Source organism: Eptesicus fuscus, chromosome 22, assembly GCF_027574615.1.
Source record: "Eptesicus fuscus isolate TK198812 chromosome 22, DD_ASM_mEF_20220401, whole genome shotgun sequence".
Taxonomy (NCBI): Eukaryota; Metazoa; Chordata; class Mammalia; order Chiroptera; family Vespertilionidae; genus Eptesicus; species Eptesicus fuscus.
Window position 1 is genome coordinate 34,883,013 of NC_072494.1, and position 20,102 is coordinate 34,903,114.

General features: G+C 50.7%; 1 protein-coding gene across 11 annotated transcripts in view; it reads right to left on the reverse strand.

Moving 5' to 3' along the window:
* Nucleotides 1–1,800: 1,800 nt before the first annotated feature.
* The window catches only part of SRGAP2 (SLIT-ROBO Rho GTPase activating protein 2), a 242,140-nt gene continuing 223,838 nt past the window's right edge, over nucleotides 1,801–20,102 (reverse strand). For 3 of the 11 annotated variants that reach the window (XM_028129253.2, XM_028129250.2, XM_054711644.1), the window contains exons 18-24: nucleotides 19,469–19,693; nucleotides 15,726–15,805; nucleotides 12,636–12,816; nucleotides 11,090–11,236; nucleotides 7,907–7,948; nucleotides 7,391–7,715; nucleotides 1,801–5,161 (exon numbers count right to left, since the gene is read on the reverse strand). In XM_028129253.2, the coding sequence (XP_027985054.1) occupies nucleotides 4,778–5,161; nucleotides 7,391–7,715; nucleotides 7,907–7,948; nucleotides 11,090–11,236; nucleotides 12,636–12,816; nucleotides 15,726–15,805; nucleotides 19,469–19,693 (1,384 nt within the window). In that variant the 3' untranslated portion in view covers nucleotides 1,801–4,777. Of the gene's footprint in view, nucleotides 5,162–6,456; nucleotides 6,552–7,390; nucleotides 7,716–7,906; nucleotides 7,949–9,992; nucleotides 10,431–11,089; nucleotides 11,237–12,635; nucleotides 12,817–15,725; nucleotides 15,806–19,468; nucleotides 19,694–20,102 lie in introns of those variants that run through there. The other 8 variants (XM_028129255.2, XM_008154184.3, XM_054711646.1 and 5 more) reach the window with 7 other exon arrangements.

Consider the following 20,102-nt stretch of genomic DNA (forward strand, 5'->3'; position numbering starts at 1 on the left):
CAGTCATCTCAACGTTACCAGGCCAAACAGAATTCTTGATGAACTGTACCCAGGCACCACCTTCCTACATGGTTTCATTTTCACAGTAACATTTATATTGCTTATTTATCTCTTCTCCCTGAAACTGGAAAGAAAACTCCATTATCCGCTTCTCCTGCTCAATATTGTATGACACTACTTGGCACACAGTGGAACTTAAAGTTTGGTGATTGACTAATGAATGAGCCTTTGGCACATGTAAGACGCCAGGGTTGCTAACTCCCGAGTAAAAGGAAGCTCCATAGACCTACCTATGGACTTGAACATTTAGATGAGATAACCATGGAGATCGTTTCCTAAGTCACACCCCCCTGGTCTTTCTTGGTTTCTATCTGGATGGAATGGGCCTGTGTTTCCATTGTGTTGTCACTAGTTTCCATCAAGCGCCTATCAGAATATGGGAACTGACTTAAAAGAATCCCAAAAGAACAGCCCACCTTTGCCTTAGGGCTCCCTGAACAGATTCTTTGGTCCTTAGCTCACAGCTTACGAACTAGTTCCACCTCATAGCTCGTCGCTCACACCCAGGAGCAGGAACTCACCCATCGCATGGGGTGGCAGGAGAGTCAAGAACAAGTGACCAGCAAGAGAAGCCCCAGCTGCAGCTCTGCCATGAACGCGAGGGCGGGGAAGAGGACAGACTGCAAGGGCAGGAGCAAAAGACCTACAAATCACAGGTGGAGGCGTCGCCCCGCAGAGTGGGCCGAGTCTGGCCCCGCCTGGAGTAGGAGTCCTTGTGTTCTGTTGAACACTGGGACTCCCTCCCTTGGATAGGAGGCTTCACCCATCCCCAGGGCTTCTGGTGTTAGAATACGCCCACTACAGCCACTACGAATGTGTGAACTGGGGCTCGAGGATGCATTTAAGTGGTTATACTTGAATAACATCAACCTTGACCTTATGATTAGCTAGAATCAAAACCTAAAGGAGCCCTAACTGGTTTGGCTCAGTGGATAGAGCGTGGGCCTGTGGACTCAAGGGTCCCAGGTTTTATTCCAGTCAAGGGCATGTACTTTGGTTGCGGGCACATCCCCAGTAGAGAGTGTGCAGGAGGCAGCTGATCGATGTTTCTCTCTCTCATCGATTGTTTCTAACTCTCGTTTCCTCTCTGTAAAAAATCAATAAAATATATATTTTTAAAAAGATAGTGATTTCATTAAAAAAAAAACAACAACACAAAAAACCTAAAGGAGAGAAAGCATTTCTGCAGACCTCCCGCCCCCCCCCCCCCCCCCCCCCCGGTACTCAAGGCCAACAGCACAAGCCTATGGGTCAGCTCTCCTAGAGGCAGGGCACTGCCAAGGGCAGTGACACAGCGTTTTGCTTGTCGAACTGAAACCTTCAGTTGCCCTTGGTTTTGGCTGGCAAAGCCTCCAAGCAACTTTGCAGGCTCCTTCCCTCTGAGCAGGAAGTCTGACTGGAGAGATAAGTGAGAACAGTGTTCACTGAACATAGGGGAGGTGGGTTCTGTGGAGGGGATGGTTCTCATGGCAACAGACCGCCCAATGGAGAGTGCGAAGATTTCTACACAACCTCTCAGGTTCCACACTCTAATGGAAACGCCAGGGGGAAGATCCACGTTCTAAATGCACCTGTGCTACGCCTGCCTGGGGAGGGCGAAGGTGGTTGGCTCCCAACGCCACCTAATTTCTCCTTCTGTTGCCAGGCAGTGCTCTGTTACCACGGACACGTCAGAATCCCTCCTGGGCAGCTGGACTCGAGGATTGGAGATTTCAGCGAGAAGGGATGTAAACAGCAGCATTGAAACCTAAAAACGTATTTTATTTCGAAGTTGTGCTTTGGATTTTCCCCAATCCAACATCTGTTGAGTGACAGTCTTAGGTTCCCACAAAGCATCTCCAAGCATACATACAGTATTCCAGTTATCAACACTATTTAAAGAATATACCATTGTACACAAACGTGACATACACGTCAGACGCCACAACATTGCAACTCCCTGGAAGCTCGAGCTTCTCTCCCGATCGTGAGGTCCGTCCACACCAGCCCTTCCAGCGGTCCGTTCGTCCTGCTGCGGGCGTCTCTCCTGTCTCCTTGGGGAGAAACCAGGGTGCCCTGAGGAGGTTGGCTGAGACCACTGTTTCCAGTTTACAGGCTGTTGGCTGCAAACTCCTCTCTTTTTCTGAACTGGGATGCTGGTACCCCACCCAACTCTGTTCCCCAAAGACCGACCCATCAGAATCCACACCAGGAAGAGGATCCATGCCTCAAGGGCCAGAGCGGGGCTGTTGGAAACACTACGCTGGTTTAGGCAAGCCTGTGCGAGGAAGGCTGGTCTCCCTAGCCCGGGGCGGCCAGCTCCTCTGGGCTGTTCGGTATAAAAATCACAGTGTGCAACCTCAATTCCAGTTGACCGCAGTGAGCTCTGCCGAGAAGGACTCTCCTCTGGGTTCCTAGTCCTCTCGACAGGACCATCTCACAGGTGTCAGGAGCACCAAAGGGGAAGACACCCGCTCCCGGAGCGGGGGGGGCAGGTGACCATTCACACACTGTCCAATTCATGATGCAAATCAGCAGACGACACTGACCCATGGGACGCGAACAAGTCGTGTACAGGGCGGAGAGAAATAAGGTAGGGACAACAGAAGAGGCCTGAAGCATTGTCATTAAGAAAGCTTTGCTTTCACTTTCCTAGAGAGGATGCGCCGGAGGGAGGAAGGGCAGGTAATGGTACCAATTTGGATCAGCTGGATTAAAAGGAATGTACAGTGAAGGGCGGGGATCCATTTTCAGCAAGGAAGTAGATCCTCGGGTACGAGAGACCCTGTTGGCTCAAGACCTGTGTACGTCCAGGTGATAGACAAGGACAGGCCACCAAACGGGCAACAAGAGCCAGAACTCCAGGGAGCCGTGGGATGCTTCTCAGAGGCTGACTCACTTCCCTGAAGGAGCTCTTGACGTCTCCCTTTCGTCTCTTGGGATGGTTTTCCTGGTGCCGCAGGGTCTCCTTCTCATCAGTGGTTTCCCACAAAGCGCCTCTTTTCCTTCAGGCAGAATGAGGAACAGCCTACCACTTCCACAGGGCCAACTACCAACTTCAAAATGCTGGCCCCAAAGGAGCTTCTAGGTGACAGATGAGAAAATTCAGACTTTACCTATCTGAATGACAACCCACCATCTCTCCTGAGCTACAGGAAAAAATAAGGCTAAAAGTTGCAGCTCTAAAACCAGAAAACAGACAAGAGGAATGAGTTTCGGCTTTAACTCGAGTAGGTATCTGAGATGCACGAGCCTGGAGTGTGACGGTCTGTCCCCAGCTCTGGTCCTGGGACAGCAGGATGCCAAGGGTGCTGGGATCACAGGCACCAGGCTTGGAGACCGGCTTAAAGCAGACAAGGACATCACTTTTGCTTTTTGGAAGAGAACCAGAAAAAAGTCCAAAGAAAGGCCAAAATATTCAGCATCCAATTTTTAATTTTCTTAGATTCGGGCCTTGCGAAGATGTTAATGCCCCCCCGGGGGGGGGGGGCAGAGAAGGGGGACACAGTTCTCTTGGTTGTCTTGTTTGGGTAAAAGAAAACATGTTTTAAGGAGAAATGTCTCCCTTTAATGTACCTAGGGCTCCAAGCCCACTGGCCCCTGAAGAGACCTTATAGAATAACCAAACTAGGGGCTGAACTTCGAAGACGTTTTCATTTGGGAACAATTTTGGGGCTAGCAAAGCTGAATTTAATTTTTTAATAGAGAAATAAATTCTATGTCTTAAGTGCCCAGATGAGTGGGAGGAAAAAGGGCTCATTTCTTACCTTTTCCAAACCTGCCATAAATGCAATAAGACTCTCTTACAGGACTCTTTACCCTAAAAGGAACCAGCTATAAAACTTTTTTATATAGGAAAATGTCTTAACTGGAAAATGGTCCATCAGAGACAAAGACAGAAAAGCAAGAAATGTCTATACATTCAGCAAAACTTGAGAAGTTCCATAGTAAGACTGAGTTGTAGCTCTAGATGGAGGGGGAGCAAAAGCAAATACCAAGGACTAGCTCACACCAGTAGAAAGAAGACAGAGAGTCTCCAATCTCTAAGCAGATTACAGGATCGAGTCCCATCCTGCTACATTTCATATGATGGAGATATCAAAGTCTAGGTTCTCCGGCCCCAGACAGATTTGTAACGGAAACAGAGACCCCTGGTGGCTCCTGTGTGAACTGCCACAATAACTTACAAAGAGACTGGTCTAGGACCAGAAGCTACACATGCCAGAGACTAGAAAAGCCTGTGTGTGTGTGTGTGTGTGTGTGTGTGTGTGTGTGTGTGCGTGTGTAAAACGAAGAATGGACTACACGGACTATATGATTCTCTATAACCAGTACCCAAAACAAGATGTCACTGAGAGCGGGATGTCCGCAGCTGACCATCTGGTTAGGCATCCCGTGTGAGGGGACTGAGCCTGGAGCCCAAGTCCTCATGGCTTGCCTGGCCAGATTTCACAGTGACCTGATAATGGAAAAATCTACCTCTGGCTAACCTAAGAACAGTATGTACTGCGGCTGGCTGACTTACGACGACTGGGGGAAGCAGAGGGCAGTGGGAAGGGCCGGGCAGGGTGATAATGAGGGCTTCATTCTCAAGATTTTGGGTGATGGGAAGGCTAATTCCTGTAAGAACAACTTAAATCTAATTTTCAACTGAAGTCCCCAAGCTAGTTAAATAGGAAGAGTTTAATAACAGTCAGTCCCTGCAGTCCCCTTGTCTAGAACAATTAAATTATATCCCTCAGACAGTACAAGACTTGTCAGTGGACTGTGGGGAAGCCGAGGAGTTGACACCAGGGCTAGTGGCATTTGTTTTGGGGAAGACAGTGGGCTTGGGCCTTGTGGCAGGAGGCTTGACCGGGGCAGCCATCTTGACGGACTTGACAGGCCGGAAGGCGCAGGCGATGTCCCCAGCGGTGCTGGCACTGCGCTGGAAGGCGGGCTCAGGGTCCTTGAGGAGCTGGGTGTGCAGGGGGCTGGAGGGCTCGGACGTGGGGGCCACCACCGGGGAGGTTTTGAGGGGCTCCAAGGTGTCTAGAACCACGTCAGGGGTGTGCTTGACGCTGCTCTGCCGCTCCAGTTCCCGCAGCTCGTTCAGGGCAGAGTTCATAGTTGCCTCAATATCCTGCAAAACAGGAAAAGGAGGTGAGGCAAATGGAGGGAGAAGTCCCCAAGGATCCTATTTCAACACCATAGGCCAGACCGTGGAGAAACCAACTACAATGAGATGTCCAGCTTATTTCACTTGGCCCAAATCCTTGAACATATGAATGTTCAGAATGTGGGGGGAGGGGGCAGAAGGATTTGCATTATCATGAGATTCTTTTTCCTTTGGAAAGAGTGGTTGAGATGTTTTGGAATAGAGTCCTTGGATTTTGGAGATGTGCATTGAAATATTTATGGATGAAGGATTTATAGAATCCAGCGGGGCGAGAAAAGGTGGATGGACTAAGAGAGTGGGCAGGAGTTTGGTTATAAGTACATGGGGTTCATTATGCAATTCTCTCTACATTTGTATATGCTTGAGATTATACATAGTAAACTTTTTTTTTTTAAGTGGTAGAAATGAAGTATGATCTTTGTTCTCTTGGACTCCAAGGCCAAAGGTTGAGAAGGTTAATTCTTCCTCCTCAAGGGCTGAGGAAAGGGCCAAGAGCCCTGGCCCTGAAGATTCATCAGATCATCTCCCCCCTCCCCCCTCCCACTCCCCCCTCCTGCATGAAGCCATTTCCTCCTACCCATCACCAGGAGAGGGCACCAGAGTTACCAGGAGGGGAGCCAGAGCCCACAGGTGAATCACCTTCAGCAGGTCACAGTGGAGCACTCAGCTCAGGGGCTCAAGGCAGAGCCAAAGGTCCTTTGTATGCAGCCAGCTGCCTCCCAGCTCCCTCCCTCCTCCCCACACTTGTGTGTCAAACCACCATAGGGCTCTTCCCTTGGAATCAGGCTCATATTGAAAGACTGTATGTGCCAAGCAAAGGCCCCTGGTTAAGGAGTCTGTCCCACAGGATGACCCGTGTGTTCTGTTGACAGAGACTCAATTTCATGCTTCCCTATGATGTTCTCAGACCTTATAAATGCTTATAATTGCTCTCCACGGTCCCACTCTGCAGCTAGAGCCTGTCCCTGCCATTATTCTGACTTCCTCTTGACCTGGCCAAAGAGGGAGCTGGGAGGGTTCCCATGGAGCAAGGCAGACTGCAGCCAAGAGCTTAAGTAGAGGCACAGAAATAGAAGGCCAGCAAAGCAAGACATCTCGGCCCGGAGCTTAATACCGAGCTTACCAGGTACACCTTCCCTGAGCAGAGATCCACAATTAAGCCAAGAGAGACCACGCCCAGCTGCTCCTGCCCCCTGAAAGAGGGGGTGAGGAGAATCGGTTGAGACAGGAGAGGGCAACAGTGAGCCCTCAGTTCCTACCTGGTCTAATGAAAATTATAGAGTTGGGAGAGACGTCTGAGTGAGCTGCTTGGAGTGGGCCTGGTGGTCGGATTTTTAGAGGTGGGGACAGATCTCTAATATTTCATGGAAAACAAAGGCTTGTCAGTGTAGTGTAAACAAGGAAAGAAGACCCCAGTCACCACGGAGCTCATCTCCACTGCATCTGGAGATTTGGACTGGAAACCCTTCTGGCTAAGCCCCCCGTGGCGGAGTATTTTGGGGCCTCCAAGACCAGGAGCAGATTGCTGACTGACCATCTATCTACCGCTAGGGACCAGATATTAGCCTTAGGAGGTGGAATCATAGGCAGAGTGATATAAAAATAAACTGACGATCAAAATACATCCAGAGATATGGATACATGGAACAGTCTGACAGTTCTCAGTGGGGAGAGGAGTGCTGGGGAAGGGAAGAGATTAACCCAAGAACATATATGCATATATGCATAGCCCATGGACAGACAACAGTGTGGGGAAGGCCTGGGGTGGGGCTGCAGTTGGGTGGAGGGACTAAGCAGAAGGGAAATGGGGACACTTGTAATAGTGTCAACAATAATATAGCGTGGCCAGAACTACATCTGAGCCTCAACACCTGGGCTGAATGGACTCTATCAAAGCACTCCATCTGTAACTACTGGCTTTAAAATGACAACAGCCTTGTAGATGGCCCATACATGACCAAGAAGCCTGTATTCTTTCATTCTGTCTTCAAGTTCTTGGAGGGAGAGGGACCCACATTTCTTGGAAAGCTGTCTTATCAGGCCCAGATGTCCGCTAGTCCCTGAACTCAGGATATGATGTACAAAGCATTGTCGTTTCCAGTCCTGTCATAATTAACATGGGCGCACTAAGCAGCAGTGACAAGTGTAGACTCGTGCCAGCCGCTTGTCCAGGAGGCCCGCCCCCCCCGTTACCTGTGCAATGACCTCAGGATCCATAGGCCGATGGTTATTGAAGCTTTTTGACCTCCCGGCTGTCACTGTCTTCCGAATCTGCGGACTGTCCAGCCGATTCTTCAGGGAGGAGTGGCGGCTGATGGAGTTGAGGCTCCCGTGCCCACTGATGGAACACTTATCTGGCCCTTCCTTGGGGAGACTCTGGCTCATGATGGGCTGGGAAGATGGGCGGCAGCCAGCCCCCACCCCCGGGGAGGCAGAGTCAGTCAGAGAACCACTCAGCCCGTGGCTGTCACTCCGAAATGTTTTCCGGATGCTCCCCGATTCTGGCCGCTTCCTTTGCCTTCAATCACAAAGAGAGAGGGCAGTGTGACTAGGGAGCCCTGGCTCCAAGGACATGAAGACAGGTGAGGGGGACAGATGCTGGCACCCAGGGACTTCCGGAAGGAGAGGGACACAGAGAGGCTTTCTCCGTGCTTTCTCCACGTCTCGGTCCCCCTGCCACCCCAACTGGACAGAGAAGTGGGTACTTACTTGGTCGTCGTGGGCTTTGAGTTCTCAAGGTGGAAGGTACTGCTGTCAGGAAAAATGTCTGATTAAGTGAAAGTTTCTAATGGGAGAGAGATGCTTGGAAAGGCCCCTCTATTACCTGCTTTGAGCAGAAACCAGGCCCCAGGGAGAGAACAAGTTTCACCGTCACCAAGGAGGCGGGGAATTGCTGGTAAGAGGAGACTTGACTTTTCCAATTTTAGCCTCTTTCTTCCCCCAACTACAAGGCTGCAATCATTTTGGGCTTTGGCAAGAGGCTGTTGCTACTCATTTTGCAGACATGGAACAGAATATTTTTTTCAAAAGGCTGCAATGTTGCGGAGTTAGGGCCAAGCTTGTGCCTTTTCTTAGGGTGGAAATACATCGACGTGACCCTAAGTCACCCAGCACTGGGCTGAACCTGGCTCTGTGACCACTGGTTTCAGACCACTGAGGCTCTCCTATGAAATGGTTTGGCAGAGTCCTACACACATGGGTGTTGCCTACTGCTGAAAAATTCCACTTTCTTTTGGAATTAGATTCGAAAGGACCTAATCTAAGAAGCAGTAGGACTTCTGGTTTGGGATGGCAGTTGAGCAGCTTTGATCTGAAAGCTATGAAGGGTGATGGTGCTGAGGTGGGAGCTGAGGATGTAAGAAGGTAGGGGTAGACCTAGTCTACGAGGCAGGGCCAGCATTCTAAGTCTGTCCTGGTTCTCTTAACCGGTTAGGTCTTCCTCACTGTATATCCACAGGGCCTGGTCCAGGACCTGGCACAAAGCAGCTATTCCATGAAACTGCCTGCTCAGTAGTTTAGCGGTGAGAGCCAGCCATTCTTGAGTGGAAAAAGGATGTTCTCAGTGTCTTATGGAGCCCAGCTGAAGTAACTGTCTCTGCCAAGTCTTGCCTGGCACCCCATCTCCAACGGAAGGCAGAACCGACCATGCCCTCCTGCACTGCTTTTTAGCTACCTGTCTGTATGGTAACAACTCGGCAGACTGAGTTCTGAGGCCAGGGACTACCTTACTCCTTTGATTAAGCAGTATCGGCACCTGGCACAACAGTAGATGCCCAATCAATGTGTGCAATTAAATTGAGATGCCACACCCCAGTAACTGCTGACTTCCTTTTCCACTCGGGTGGCTGACTCACGAGGCGAAAGCTGCTGAGAAGATTTGTGGAGAGGCTGGTGCATGCCAGGTCCTGGCCAGGCCCCAGGGATGTAGAGGGGAAGACAGTTTCTGGTTGCAAAGAGCTCAGTCCGATGGTGAATGTGAGTGCACATCGAGTCCCAAAAGACACTCAAACTGCTTTAGGGACATAGAATAAGGGCAGCTAACTCAGCCCTGAGGAACTAGGGGTGTCAGAAAGGCTCCCCCAAAGAGGTAAATCTTCGAACTGTCTTGAAGGGACAGGAGGAGGTAACCAGGTGTGCCTGGGTGAGAGAATCCGGGACACTCAGGACAGTGAGGGGCCTGAGGAGGGATGTGTGGAGTAGGAGCTGGGGCAGGAGTTAAAGGCAGGGTCACTCCTAAGGACATGACATGCTTGGGGGCCGGTGCCCAGGCAAACCATGTTCTCCAAACACCCCATCCTGACGCCACCAAGCAAGGAGCTCAAGGGAACGCCTTCCACCAGATGTTCATCCTTTGACTACTTCAGCTAGGACTCCGTACAATTCCTTTGTACAAATGGCATCAAATATATGTAACAGTTTAAAAATATGTACCTAACTAATTATTTAACTTTCCCTCCACCAACCCTGCCTTGGTTTCTGGGCTAATAACAGGCTTATGACCTTATGATTATAGATTTGTAATTAACATAGACTTGTAAATAAGGAAAAAAAAATGTGATTAGCCCACAATTACTTTTTACTAGCTCTCCCTCCCAGCAGGGCACTACGCTGGAGGGAAAGAAATAAAATCCTCAATCATTTTTACTGGTCTGACTTCGATTATAACTGCACTAAGTGAGCTGAATAAGCTACTTACTAACTTGAGGGCCAAAGAGACGGAGAAGAGCCACGTGTCCCAACCACGCCCCCTGCTACCATCTGGTTGGAAAAAAGCCAAGAGATCTGGGCGACCTGGTGCGGTTTAAAAACAACAAGCATCTTTTATTCTCCTTCCAGTTTCAGTGTCCAGAGGCTACGGTTAACAGGTTTTCAGTGTGCAAATCATGTCATTCCTCCAAAGCCAGGGGAATAAAAACTGCGCATCATCTCCAATCCATATTCATCGGGAGCGCCCTGGGGCTCGTCATCCTGCTGGCATGGGGCCAAGTTTCAGGGTCTGGCGGAAAGAGGTCTGTAGGCTTTGGGACTTGGTGTCTGGCCCCTTGAGATGAGATTAGTTCTCCAATAACCTGAATGTCTCGAGGGGAGGCAGCAGCACGCAGGCGTGGGATCCCTCTAGGCGGCCAGATCGGGTGTGGGTGGAGTTAAACCCCCAGGATGTTGCTAACAGCCACAGTGAAAGCTGGGGCAGAGGTAAGAGCCTGCTGGGCAGGAGTGGGAATCTGCAAAGGGGCTGAGAGGAGAGGATGACACACAGGGCGGAAGCAGTAGGGGAAATGGACAGGTCTTTCCACTGGTGGGAAAGGGCAGAAAGAAGGGAGGTAGGAGTTAGACGAGGAATGAAGAGCTCAGACAAAGCTCTCCTGGGGGCACAGGGGTCTCCTTTCCTTCACAGGGGCGCGTGCAGGACGGGGTGTATGTGTGTGGGGGACACAGGCACGGGCCATCTGAATAAGCCTCTGGGCTGATGTGAGCCTAGAAGACACAGACTTCAGATGTGTGCACAGACAAGGCCAAGAAAGACATCACAGACTATTATTTGAGTAAGAATTGGAAAAGAGAAGGCACCTCTGAGAACAGTGTAAAACCAAGTTGCTTAAAGCAACCAAAGCTTTGGCCAGAGCTGAGCAGTCAGACGACCAGGAAGGTCTGGTTGAAGCGGGACAGAGGGAGCACCTTCCCAGGCAGGACGGCAGCCAGCGGAGGCCCGGCCCTGTGCCAAGGCTGGGGAGGCTCTCCGCCCGGTCCGCCCTGCAGCAGCGAGGAGCACATGCAAACTGCTGGGCCCGGGAGCCGGAGCCCCGTGCAGCGCGGGTGGAGGCTCAGGCCAGAGGGTGAGGCTGGGTGTGGCAGAGTCAGTCAGAGGAGCAGAAAATGAAAAGCAGCGCTTACTTGTTGATGTTTGCAAGATAAATATCGGCTACATGACCCCCACTGGGACAGCTGGCCCCCGCTCTGGCTGTCACCTTTTCTTCAGGTGGCTCAGAAATGACCTCAATCTCAGACTTGGGGCTGGACCTCTCCACGACACCGTCCTCGCTGGGGGAGAAGGGGCAGGCAGGCAGGGAAAACAACACAAAAAACAGTGTTAAATCGGCAAGATGGTCCCCCGACACACGCGACCCCGCGATGGCTCTGAGGCAGCAGCGACGCCTGGCTGGGCTAGGTCTGCGAGCAGAGGCCAGGACACCTGAGGGCCTTGGGAGGGTCGTTTAAATAAAAATAAATAATCCCGCTGAGCTCTGCAGGATCCTGAGCTCCTCTGGAAAGCTGGGCTAGGGGACACCTGGATTCGAGGCATTGCTTTCTACCCCACGCTGCTGTCCCGGGGCAGCTGGGCCAGGGCCCCTCCTGGAGGAGGAGGAGGCCAGTCCCGGTTGCAATTTATCTGCCGAGGTCCCGAGCACTGCCAGGTAAGGCCAGTCTGCTCTGCGTAGCTCTGGAGCTGCCGGTATTGAGGCAGGACCCCACCACTCTCTGTCGTAGCATATCCAGCCCTGCTTAGAGCGTCCCAGCTGGTCCCGGGTCTCTCCACTGCTCTCTGGCCCCTCTGGCTACTGATGACAAGGAAAGCCCCTTCTCCCCCACAATTCGTCTTCTCTCGGTCCTGCAGTGAAGCCATAACGCTAAATTTGGGAGGGTCCTGTCCACGCACAGATGGCCACCAGGTTTGCGATGTTATCAACAGAGGGAGGATTTCCCCGCAGAACGAGTTGGGGAGAGGCTGGGAGGGTGCAGACTCGTTCAGGATATCAACCTTTAAAAAATAATATCAAGGGAAGGACTAAACACACTGACAGCATCATATCCAAGGGGAGGAAGTGGGGCAGAGGCACAGGGTGGCTGGCTGGGGGCACAGGAACACCCTTCCTGCCAGGAGACATTGCTTCAAAGAGCGGGAACCAACCAGCAGCCCCTCTGTGAAGCCGTCCGTTCCCTTTGTTCCCTGACATCTTCTCCCCTCCTCTCCCCAGCTTTCTCCATGTCTACCTCATCGGGGTTAAATGGACTCGGTCATTTCCACAAGGCTGCCTAAGCTGGCTTTCTCCTAGAAAAGGAACTCATTTTCATTTCAGTGGAAAGACGCCAGCAGGGGCCCAACAGGTTAGGGTGGGCACAGTTTTTGAGAGAGAGAGAGAGAGAGAGAGAGAGAGAGAGAGAGAGAGAGAGAGAGAGAGAGTGTTTTCCCAACCTGATCTTTCCAGAAAGGAAAGTGGTCAAATAATCATCCCTCAATATCACTCATCAGGTATAAGTGGGAATGAGCGCTGACTGGCGGTAGAGGGTGGTTTCCAGGGGGAACAGAGTGTGGCGAGAATCAAAAACAATTCTCCACTGAGTCTGGGGGTTGGTGTCCCTCATCCCCCGATGGCTCCAGAAATGGTTTGCCTCCCACAGTGCAGCCAGGGAGCCCTAAAGATGCAGGGGCCCAACGTACGTGTCTTGAACCACGATGTACTGATGGGGGATGAGTCCGTCGATACCGTTGTGCCGGCCTTCCCACCAGTCGTCAGAAGCCCGCTGGTAAAGCAGCAGGGATGCCCCCTTCTTGAAGGACAGCTCTCGGGCTGTCCGGCCCACGTAGTCAAACTTGGCAATGGCCTCAATGGGCTCACACTCTGCGAGGCGTGGAAAAGAAGGAAACACATGTTGTTGGGACTCACAGACTCAGGAAACTGAGCGGAAAAGCCCAATGAGCTGAACTTACAGTGGTGGGAAGATAACCTTATGTGAAAAATAAGCCATGGATAATGTTTAAAGCAGGTAATTCCTGGGTAGACTGTGCCACCATCCCGAAACCACTTGTATGCCCTTCCTTGCCTTTGTTCATGCTGTTCCCTCCACCAGGAATCCCTGTCTCTCTCATCTGATTGATGAAACACATGAAGTCACAATTCGAATATCACCTGCTTCCTATAGTAACTTCTCTGGCCAACTCCTATCACTGAACTTGCCATACTTGTATTTGGAAGCATCATTTTTTTTCTGATTATAAAATAACTAGAGACCCTTGGGGGATGTCGGAGGCCCTGGTGCACGGATTTGGCCCGATCCCCGCAGGCCAGGCAGAGGGACCCCACCAGGCCTCTAGTATGCATATAATATCTTTGGTTAATCTCTTCCTGCCCTCCCCCCTTCCCTCTGAGATTCATTAGTCTGTTCCATGTTTCCAGGCCTGTGCATTGAGCGTCTGCCCCTTGGTGGTCAGTGCACGTCATAGCTACTGGTCGAACAGTGGAATGGTCGCTTATAGGCTTTTATATATCTAGATTCCATGAATCACAGAACATTTATCATATTGTATTTTAAATAATTTATTTATGCTATCCATTCTCCCTAGTAGAACATGAGTTTTTAGTTTCAATAGAGAGAAAATAACTTGCCCAATCAACTTTCTAAGGAACAAAATATAGAAATACATTTTGTGGACAATATATGGGAAAATGTACATAAATGTGATCGGAAAAAATAAAAGCAATGCAGTTTTACTTTTGTGTGAGTCTGAATCTTGTCTATTAAATGGGGATAATAATAGTGTGTGGTTTTTTTTTTCATAAAATTGTTCCAAGGAGTTAATAATTTTTTAAAAATGAATTTATTGCCCTAGCTCAGTGGTCAGCAAACTCATTAGTCAACAGAGCCAAATATCAACAGTACAACGATTGAAATTTCTTTTGAGAGCCAAATTTTTTAAACTTAAACTTCTTCTAACGCCACTTCTTCAAAATAGACTCGCCCAGGCCGTGGTATTTTGTGGAAGAGTCACACTCAAGGAGCCAAAGAGCCGCATGTGGCTCGCAAGCCGCAGTTTGCCGATCACTGATCTAGCTGGTTTGGCTCAGTGGATAGAGCATTGGACTGTGGACTGAAAGGTTCAATTCTGGTCAAGGGCACATACTTGGGTTGCAGGCTCAATCCCCAGTAGGGGGCTTGCAGAAGGCAGTCAATCAATGATACTCTCTCATCATTGATGTTTCTCTCTCTCTCTCTCTCTCTCTCTCTCTCTCTCTCTCTCTCTCCCTTCCTCTCTGAAATCAATAAAAATATACTAAAAAACAAATAAACAAACAAAAAACACAAACAAAAATGAATTTATTGTGTACAACTTTATAATACGACATCTGCATACCCTATTGTGTGCTTACAACTGGAAGTCTAGTCTCCTTTTGTCACCATATATTTGACCACTTTTACCCTCTTCATCCCCCCTCATCCCTTACCCCCCGGAAACCACCATTCTGTCATCTGTATCTATGAGTTTGTTTTTTTTTGTTTCTTTGGTTTGTTTAACAATTCGTAAAAGTGCTTGGCCCATCATAAGTGCTATGCATGTGTTAGCCATTATTCTACACATTATACATTTATGTCTACTTTTAGAGAAAGGATTTGAGGTGTGTTATTCAGAGTAAATGAAAGAGACTCAATCAGCCCTGTCTGGGAATTTGAGAATCTAAGTGAACCTAAAGGCCAAAGGGCCGAGACTTCACGACGGGAGGCAGACCAGAGGAGGCCTGCTACACCCCACTCTCAGTTCTGCTCGGCCTTGGACATGGCACTTGACCTCTTAACCTCAGTTTTCTCAAAAAACAGCAGCGCTATCTATTTCACCAGAGATTAGGTCATAAGACATATAAAGCCTCTAGCATTGGTGGGCCCACGGCAGGCTCCAACCAAATACATATTTCCCTAGTTCACCCACTTTCCTCCCATGTGGCAAATCATCATACCGATCCATCTGACATCAGGGCCTGCATAATAGCCCTAATGTTTTCTCCTTTAAAAGCTGGCTGAGGATTGTAGAATTCACTGCAAGGCGGGAACAGGGAAAGCCCCGCAGACTGTGCCATTTTGTTCTTATGCCCAGAAAATTCTAAGGCCCCTTGTCAGCTGCTGAGCCTTCCAGAGCCCCCGAGATCCAGAAATGGGGCACGGAACTACTAGAAGGAGGGGGAGAGGTGCTGGCTGGACAGTCCCTGGTAATCATGGGCACTGCCGAGGGGCCCGTGGACGGCAGCTGTGTCCACATCCCGACGCACACCCCCAGGCCGCAGCGCCCGCAGGTCTGCACTCTCTGGAAAGGGTCAGTCTTTCCAGCGAGTAGACGTGAGAGCGTGTGGTTTCTGCATCCTCACTCCCACTCCTCTGGCTTCTGCTGGAGTCCTGGCACCCAGCTTCTGTATTCCCCGGGCTTACTGCTTTTCAAACGAGCTCTTCACTTTGGTCTCTAGCTCCCTGGCAGCAGTCTGGGCTGGGACAGGAACTGACATGCTGGCGAGACACGGAGCTGTGAGGTGGGCGAGGGCAGGGTGTTGGGGCAAGAGGTTGAGGGGCGATGAAATGTCTAGTCTTCACCTCTGGTCTGATACAGAGACCTCTCTGTCTGAGAAGGTGGGCTGCCTCTTTAAGACAGGGAAGGGAGGCAAGGGCTCGCTGCCTGGGTGCAGGGGACTGCTGGGCGGAAGGCTCATTGGGAGCACAGGATGGCCTCACCCGGGTAGCCCCGCGGACCCGAAGCAGGACCTCGTACCGTCATCACTCGTGTGGTGCTCCGTGCTCACATCCTGGGTGGAGTCTTCAACCGACGCTGTCTCTCCGTGAGGGCTGTCACTGCAACAGAAGTGAGAGTAACCAGGCTCAGCTGGCTCACAGAATTCTTGTCTTCCTCTCACACAGCGTCCTCGGGCTCAGGCATGGAGCCTACCTCATGCTCTCTCTATCCTGACTGCACACTACCGACAGACGCCAATAATGACAGAGAAGGCTCCTGAGGCTCCTACTCCAGCCCGTTACAAAAACTACTGCAGACTGCTTGGAGTATCTTGACACCAAGCGAACCCCTTTTCAATTATAATTTTTTTCAAAACTACAAAACAACCCAACTCCTCAAGGGTTGTTTCTCTAGGTGAATTAGTTCCTGGAGGGAGCATGGTGGAAGAAAAACACTAGGCTTTAGTATCAGATACAGCCGGATCCAAAAATCCACTCTGACACTTGGAAGCTGTGTGGCCCTGGGCAAGTTACTGGTCTCTTCCAGCTTCAGTTACCTAATCTATAAATGGTCAGTATAGCTCACAGAGTCCTATGAGGATTCGGTGAAAAAAGAGGGGGTGATTGGTAAGCGGTACTTCCTTTCCTTCTTTCTCAGTCTGCTTGATGTCTCTAGGACGCCTTGCAGTTTAGCTCCAGGTACTGGAAAGAAAGTGGGAGGGGAGTCACAGAAATGGATGGGAAGAGGAGTCTGCTGCGGGCTGAACTCTGCAAGAGCGCAAGAGACAGAGTCAGGTCAAGTTCCTGAAGAAATTCATTCCGTCTAGAATCATCCCCTCAGGAATGAGGACCGAGAATGGCCAGGGAAGTTACTAGGAACGCCGTTTTGCCGCCTGATCTCCTGGCTCGTGGCCTTCAGAGTGCTTGGTAAGGTAGAAAACCCCCGTTCATGTCTAACGGTTCTTTCTCTGGCATGTGGTAGTAATGAGTGAGCCTTTCCAGGTAGTTCTATGGAAGAACCACCACCCCTCAACCCCACCGCCTGGCCTCAGGGTCTACCTTTGAGCCCACACCTCTCCCTTCTCATGGGATGGGTCCTTCACTCCTAGAAAGGTCCTCAAAGACCAGGAGACCAGTTCAGCATGAACCTCATTAGGAGTCAGTCAGGTCCAAGGAGGTTCTCCAGGCTCCAATGAACATTCTGGGGTGCATGAATGGGGATTCCGCTTTGTCAAAAAGTCTGGGCACAATTTCTCACTGTTTTTTGGGCCTAAAAACCCTCTGATGAGTTTGGTGACATTCTGGAAACCCTTGGGATGCACAGGACAAGGCTCACTTTCCTGCAGGGTTCCAAGCCCATCTACGTGGCCATCCACTATGGGCAGTTCCCAAACTTCAGAGAGTGGGGTGGCTTGTTAAAAACAGATTGCTTCGGCCCCACTGATTCACTAGGTCAGTGGTCGGCAAACTTCGGCTCGTGAGCCACATGCGGCTCTTTGAGTGTGGCTCTTCCACAAAATACCATGGCCTGGGCGAGTCTATTTTGAAGAAGTGGCGTTAGAAGAAGTTTAAGTTTAAAAAATTTGGCTCTCAAAAGAAATTTCAATCGTTGTACTGTTTATATTTGGCTCTGTTAACTAATGAGTTTGCCGATCACTGCTCTAAGGTAAAGATGATGTTTTTCTAAGGTTCCTTCTTGCCCTAAAATCCCATTTTTCTCACTGTACGCCCACACCCCAGCAACACCCCAGGCCCAACCCTGTGGTCTCAGAAGCCACCCAGCACCCGTCCCGGAAAACCGGTTCCAGTCTCAGGGTGGTCAATGTGGTGAGTGGCCTCTCCTCTTCACGGTCATGGGGAGGCCAAGTGGCCTGGGCTCCCTCTTCCTGGCTGTCTGGTCTCCTGGCCACTTTCCAGAATCCTTGGACTCTAGCACCCCTACTGCCATCCCTCCCTCCCCCACCTCCTTCATGGCCTTAGCTCACGGTACTGGCACCTCTCTCTCCCCAAAGGAAAGGGAAGGTTGCGAGCCTTCTGAGTGGGTGTGAATCCAGGGTTGAGATGGTCCCTTTAACCCCAAGTTCATTTACTCTTGATCCTCTGGTGCCTCTGGCCTGAGGCCCGGGCCCTCCTACCCAGGCTATGGTATAACATTCCCTGAGTAATTTGTGGTTTTTCCAGAGGCTGCTAATAAATGTTGGATGTATAACAAACAACATGGGGCCAAGGGGAACACCTTGGAGAGAACTGGAGGAAGGTGTCCTCCCGTCTGTGCCCCTGGAGCCCCCACCCCCACCCCCTGCCGGGGTTCCGTCTGTTCCACTGGGCTGGGACCACGGGGGAGGGGGCTGTGAGGGACCATGTCCTGGGGTAAGCCCAGCCTGCAGTGGTTTCATATTTGAGAATTGAGGGCAGACTTTAGAAGGAAGGTAAAGCAGGAATTGGGAACATTATTCCACAGCTTCCCAACACTCATGCAAGCGGGAAACTGACCCTCCCAGTCACATGTACAAGGACAGCTCCCTGGAGCTCCTCAGCCAGCATGTTGAGACCTGAACAACCTCCCCCGTCCCACCAACCATCTGTCAGTGACAACAAGCTTTCTCTCTAGCTGGCAAGCCGAGGTTTCTCCAGCCCGGACCCAGGTACTGGGGTCTGCAGGACAGCGGAGAAGACCAAGCCCGATGTCAGTGATATTTTCATGTTCACGACACATGGATGTCCCTTTCTTCACTCCCTAAGCAGAAGGCTCCTTCTGTGGGGATCAGGGACAAGCATGGACCCATCGGCCTCTAATTAAGTAAACAACCTCCCTTATTCTCCCTACCTCAGTCCATAGCAATGGGGCTGGCTGAATTGGTTCCAGATGCTGAATTAGGATGGAATCTGGTTTGGGCTGGCTTATGCTTTCAGCCCAGGCTGAAACATTTTTAGGGGAAGGAAAAAGGGGGAGGAGGTGAAGGTAAGGGATGTTAGGGAGTAAAAGAGAGAGGCAGTTGTTTGTGTTTAGTGGAAAACTAACATGGTAAGTGGTTTCCTGAGGGCAGTGGGCGGTGCCCTGTACTAAAGGACGAGAGATGAGGGTTGGAATCCCCACCATGGGGTGGCCTGAAAGATCGTCACTGCCTCTCTGCATTGCAGTGACTTTATCTGTAAAATGGAAATAGTGACTCAGTATTTGTCCAGCGGGAGGGTCTATGTGCCTGGGATCCTGTCATATCTCTGCTCCCAGGCCAGGTCATGAAAAACCTCGCCCCACAGAATTTAATCCCACTTCAGGATGAAACTGTGCCAACCTGCTGAAAATGGAGCTTACCCCTCTCTCCCTTCATGATTTTCTGAAATCACCCTAAATGGTCATCTTACAAATGCCCAGCCAGCAAATTAGGCCCCATATCTAAGCCCTTCCCAATATGAAATTCCCCGGGGACCATGCACAGCAGAGCAGAACTCTGAGAGACCCTGGGGACTGGTGAACAACTGTAGAAAATTCCCTTTCCTAGCGAGTATTAATATTACTATTATTATTGTCATTATCTTTCAGAATGGTCCCTCACCACTCAGAATCATAAGGAAGAAAGGTGGCAGAAATGGCACTTCCTCCATAGGCCGGGTCAAGGTGGGGCACTGCTTACACCAACCCAAGACCCTGGCAGCCTGAAGAGCCTGGGAGTGGGAGGCTGGGCGGGTCTGGGTATTTCCCTTTGGTCTTGCTTGGCCATCTGGCCCCCAGGCCAGTGTGTGTGGGTGATGCCTTCCCCTCGTCCAGCCCTGGCCCCCTACCAGTAATCCTCCATGCTTCCTCCTCGGCTGTAGACAGGGCCCTCCAGCTCCCTGGGGTTTGGGAAGATGTTCTCATGCTGGATGATGATGGTTTTGATCAGCTCGTTCACGTGGGCTTGGCAGGACACCTGGTCGTGGCCCTCAGGCACTGACATCAGCGAGGGTCCGAAGCAGATGGCGAGGTTGTAGGGGTCCATCATGTTCTCCTCACTGAACTGTGACAAACTGGAGGAGAAGGGAAAGGGTGCAAGCTGGAAAGCATGCGCATGAATGCCCAGAAAACACAATCACAGGGGACACAGCCAAGAGCAAGAACAGAAGTTCCGCAAATTGCCACCGCTTTCCTGGGCATCAGAGCCCTTCTAAAATGTTGGCAGGAGGGTTGGGGGTGGGGAGGGGTGGGAATGACCACCACGATGGTCATTCAGGAGTCAAGGAAAGGCAAAGCAGAGTACTTCCTTGCAGGTTTCACCCCCTCTCTCTCCAGCTCCCCGATCAAATCCTACTCACCATCCCACCCCAGACCTTACCCACCAAATCCACCGTGCATAGTTGGATACAGCTCCAAGAGACCCTCTAAAAGCTGACAAGGCAGAAGAAGACCCTCAGGCTGGCCAAGTCATAATAGGGTTAG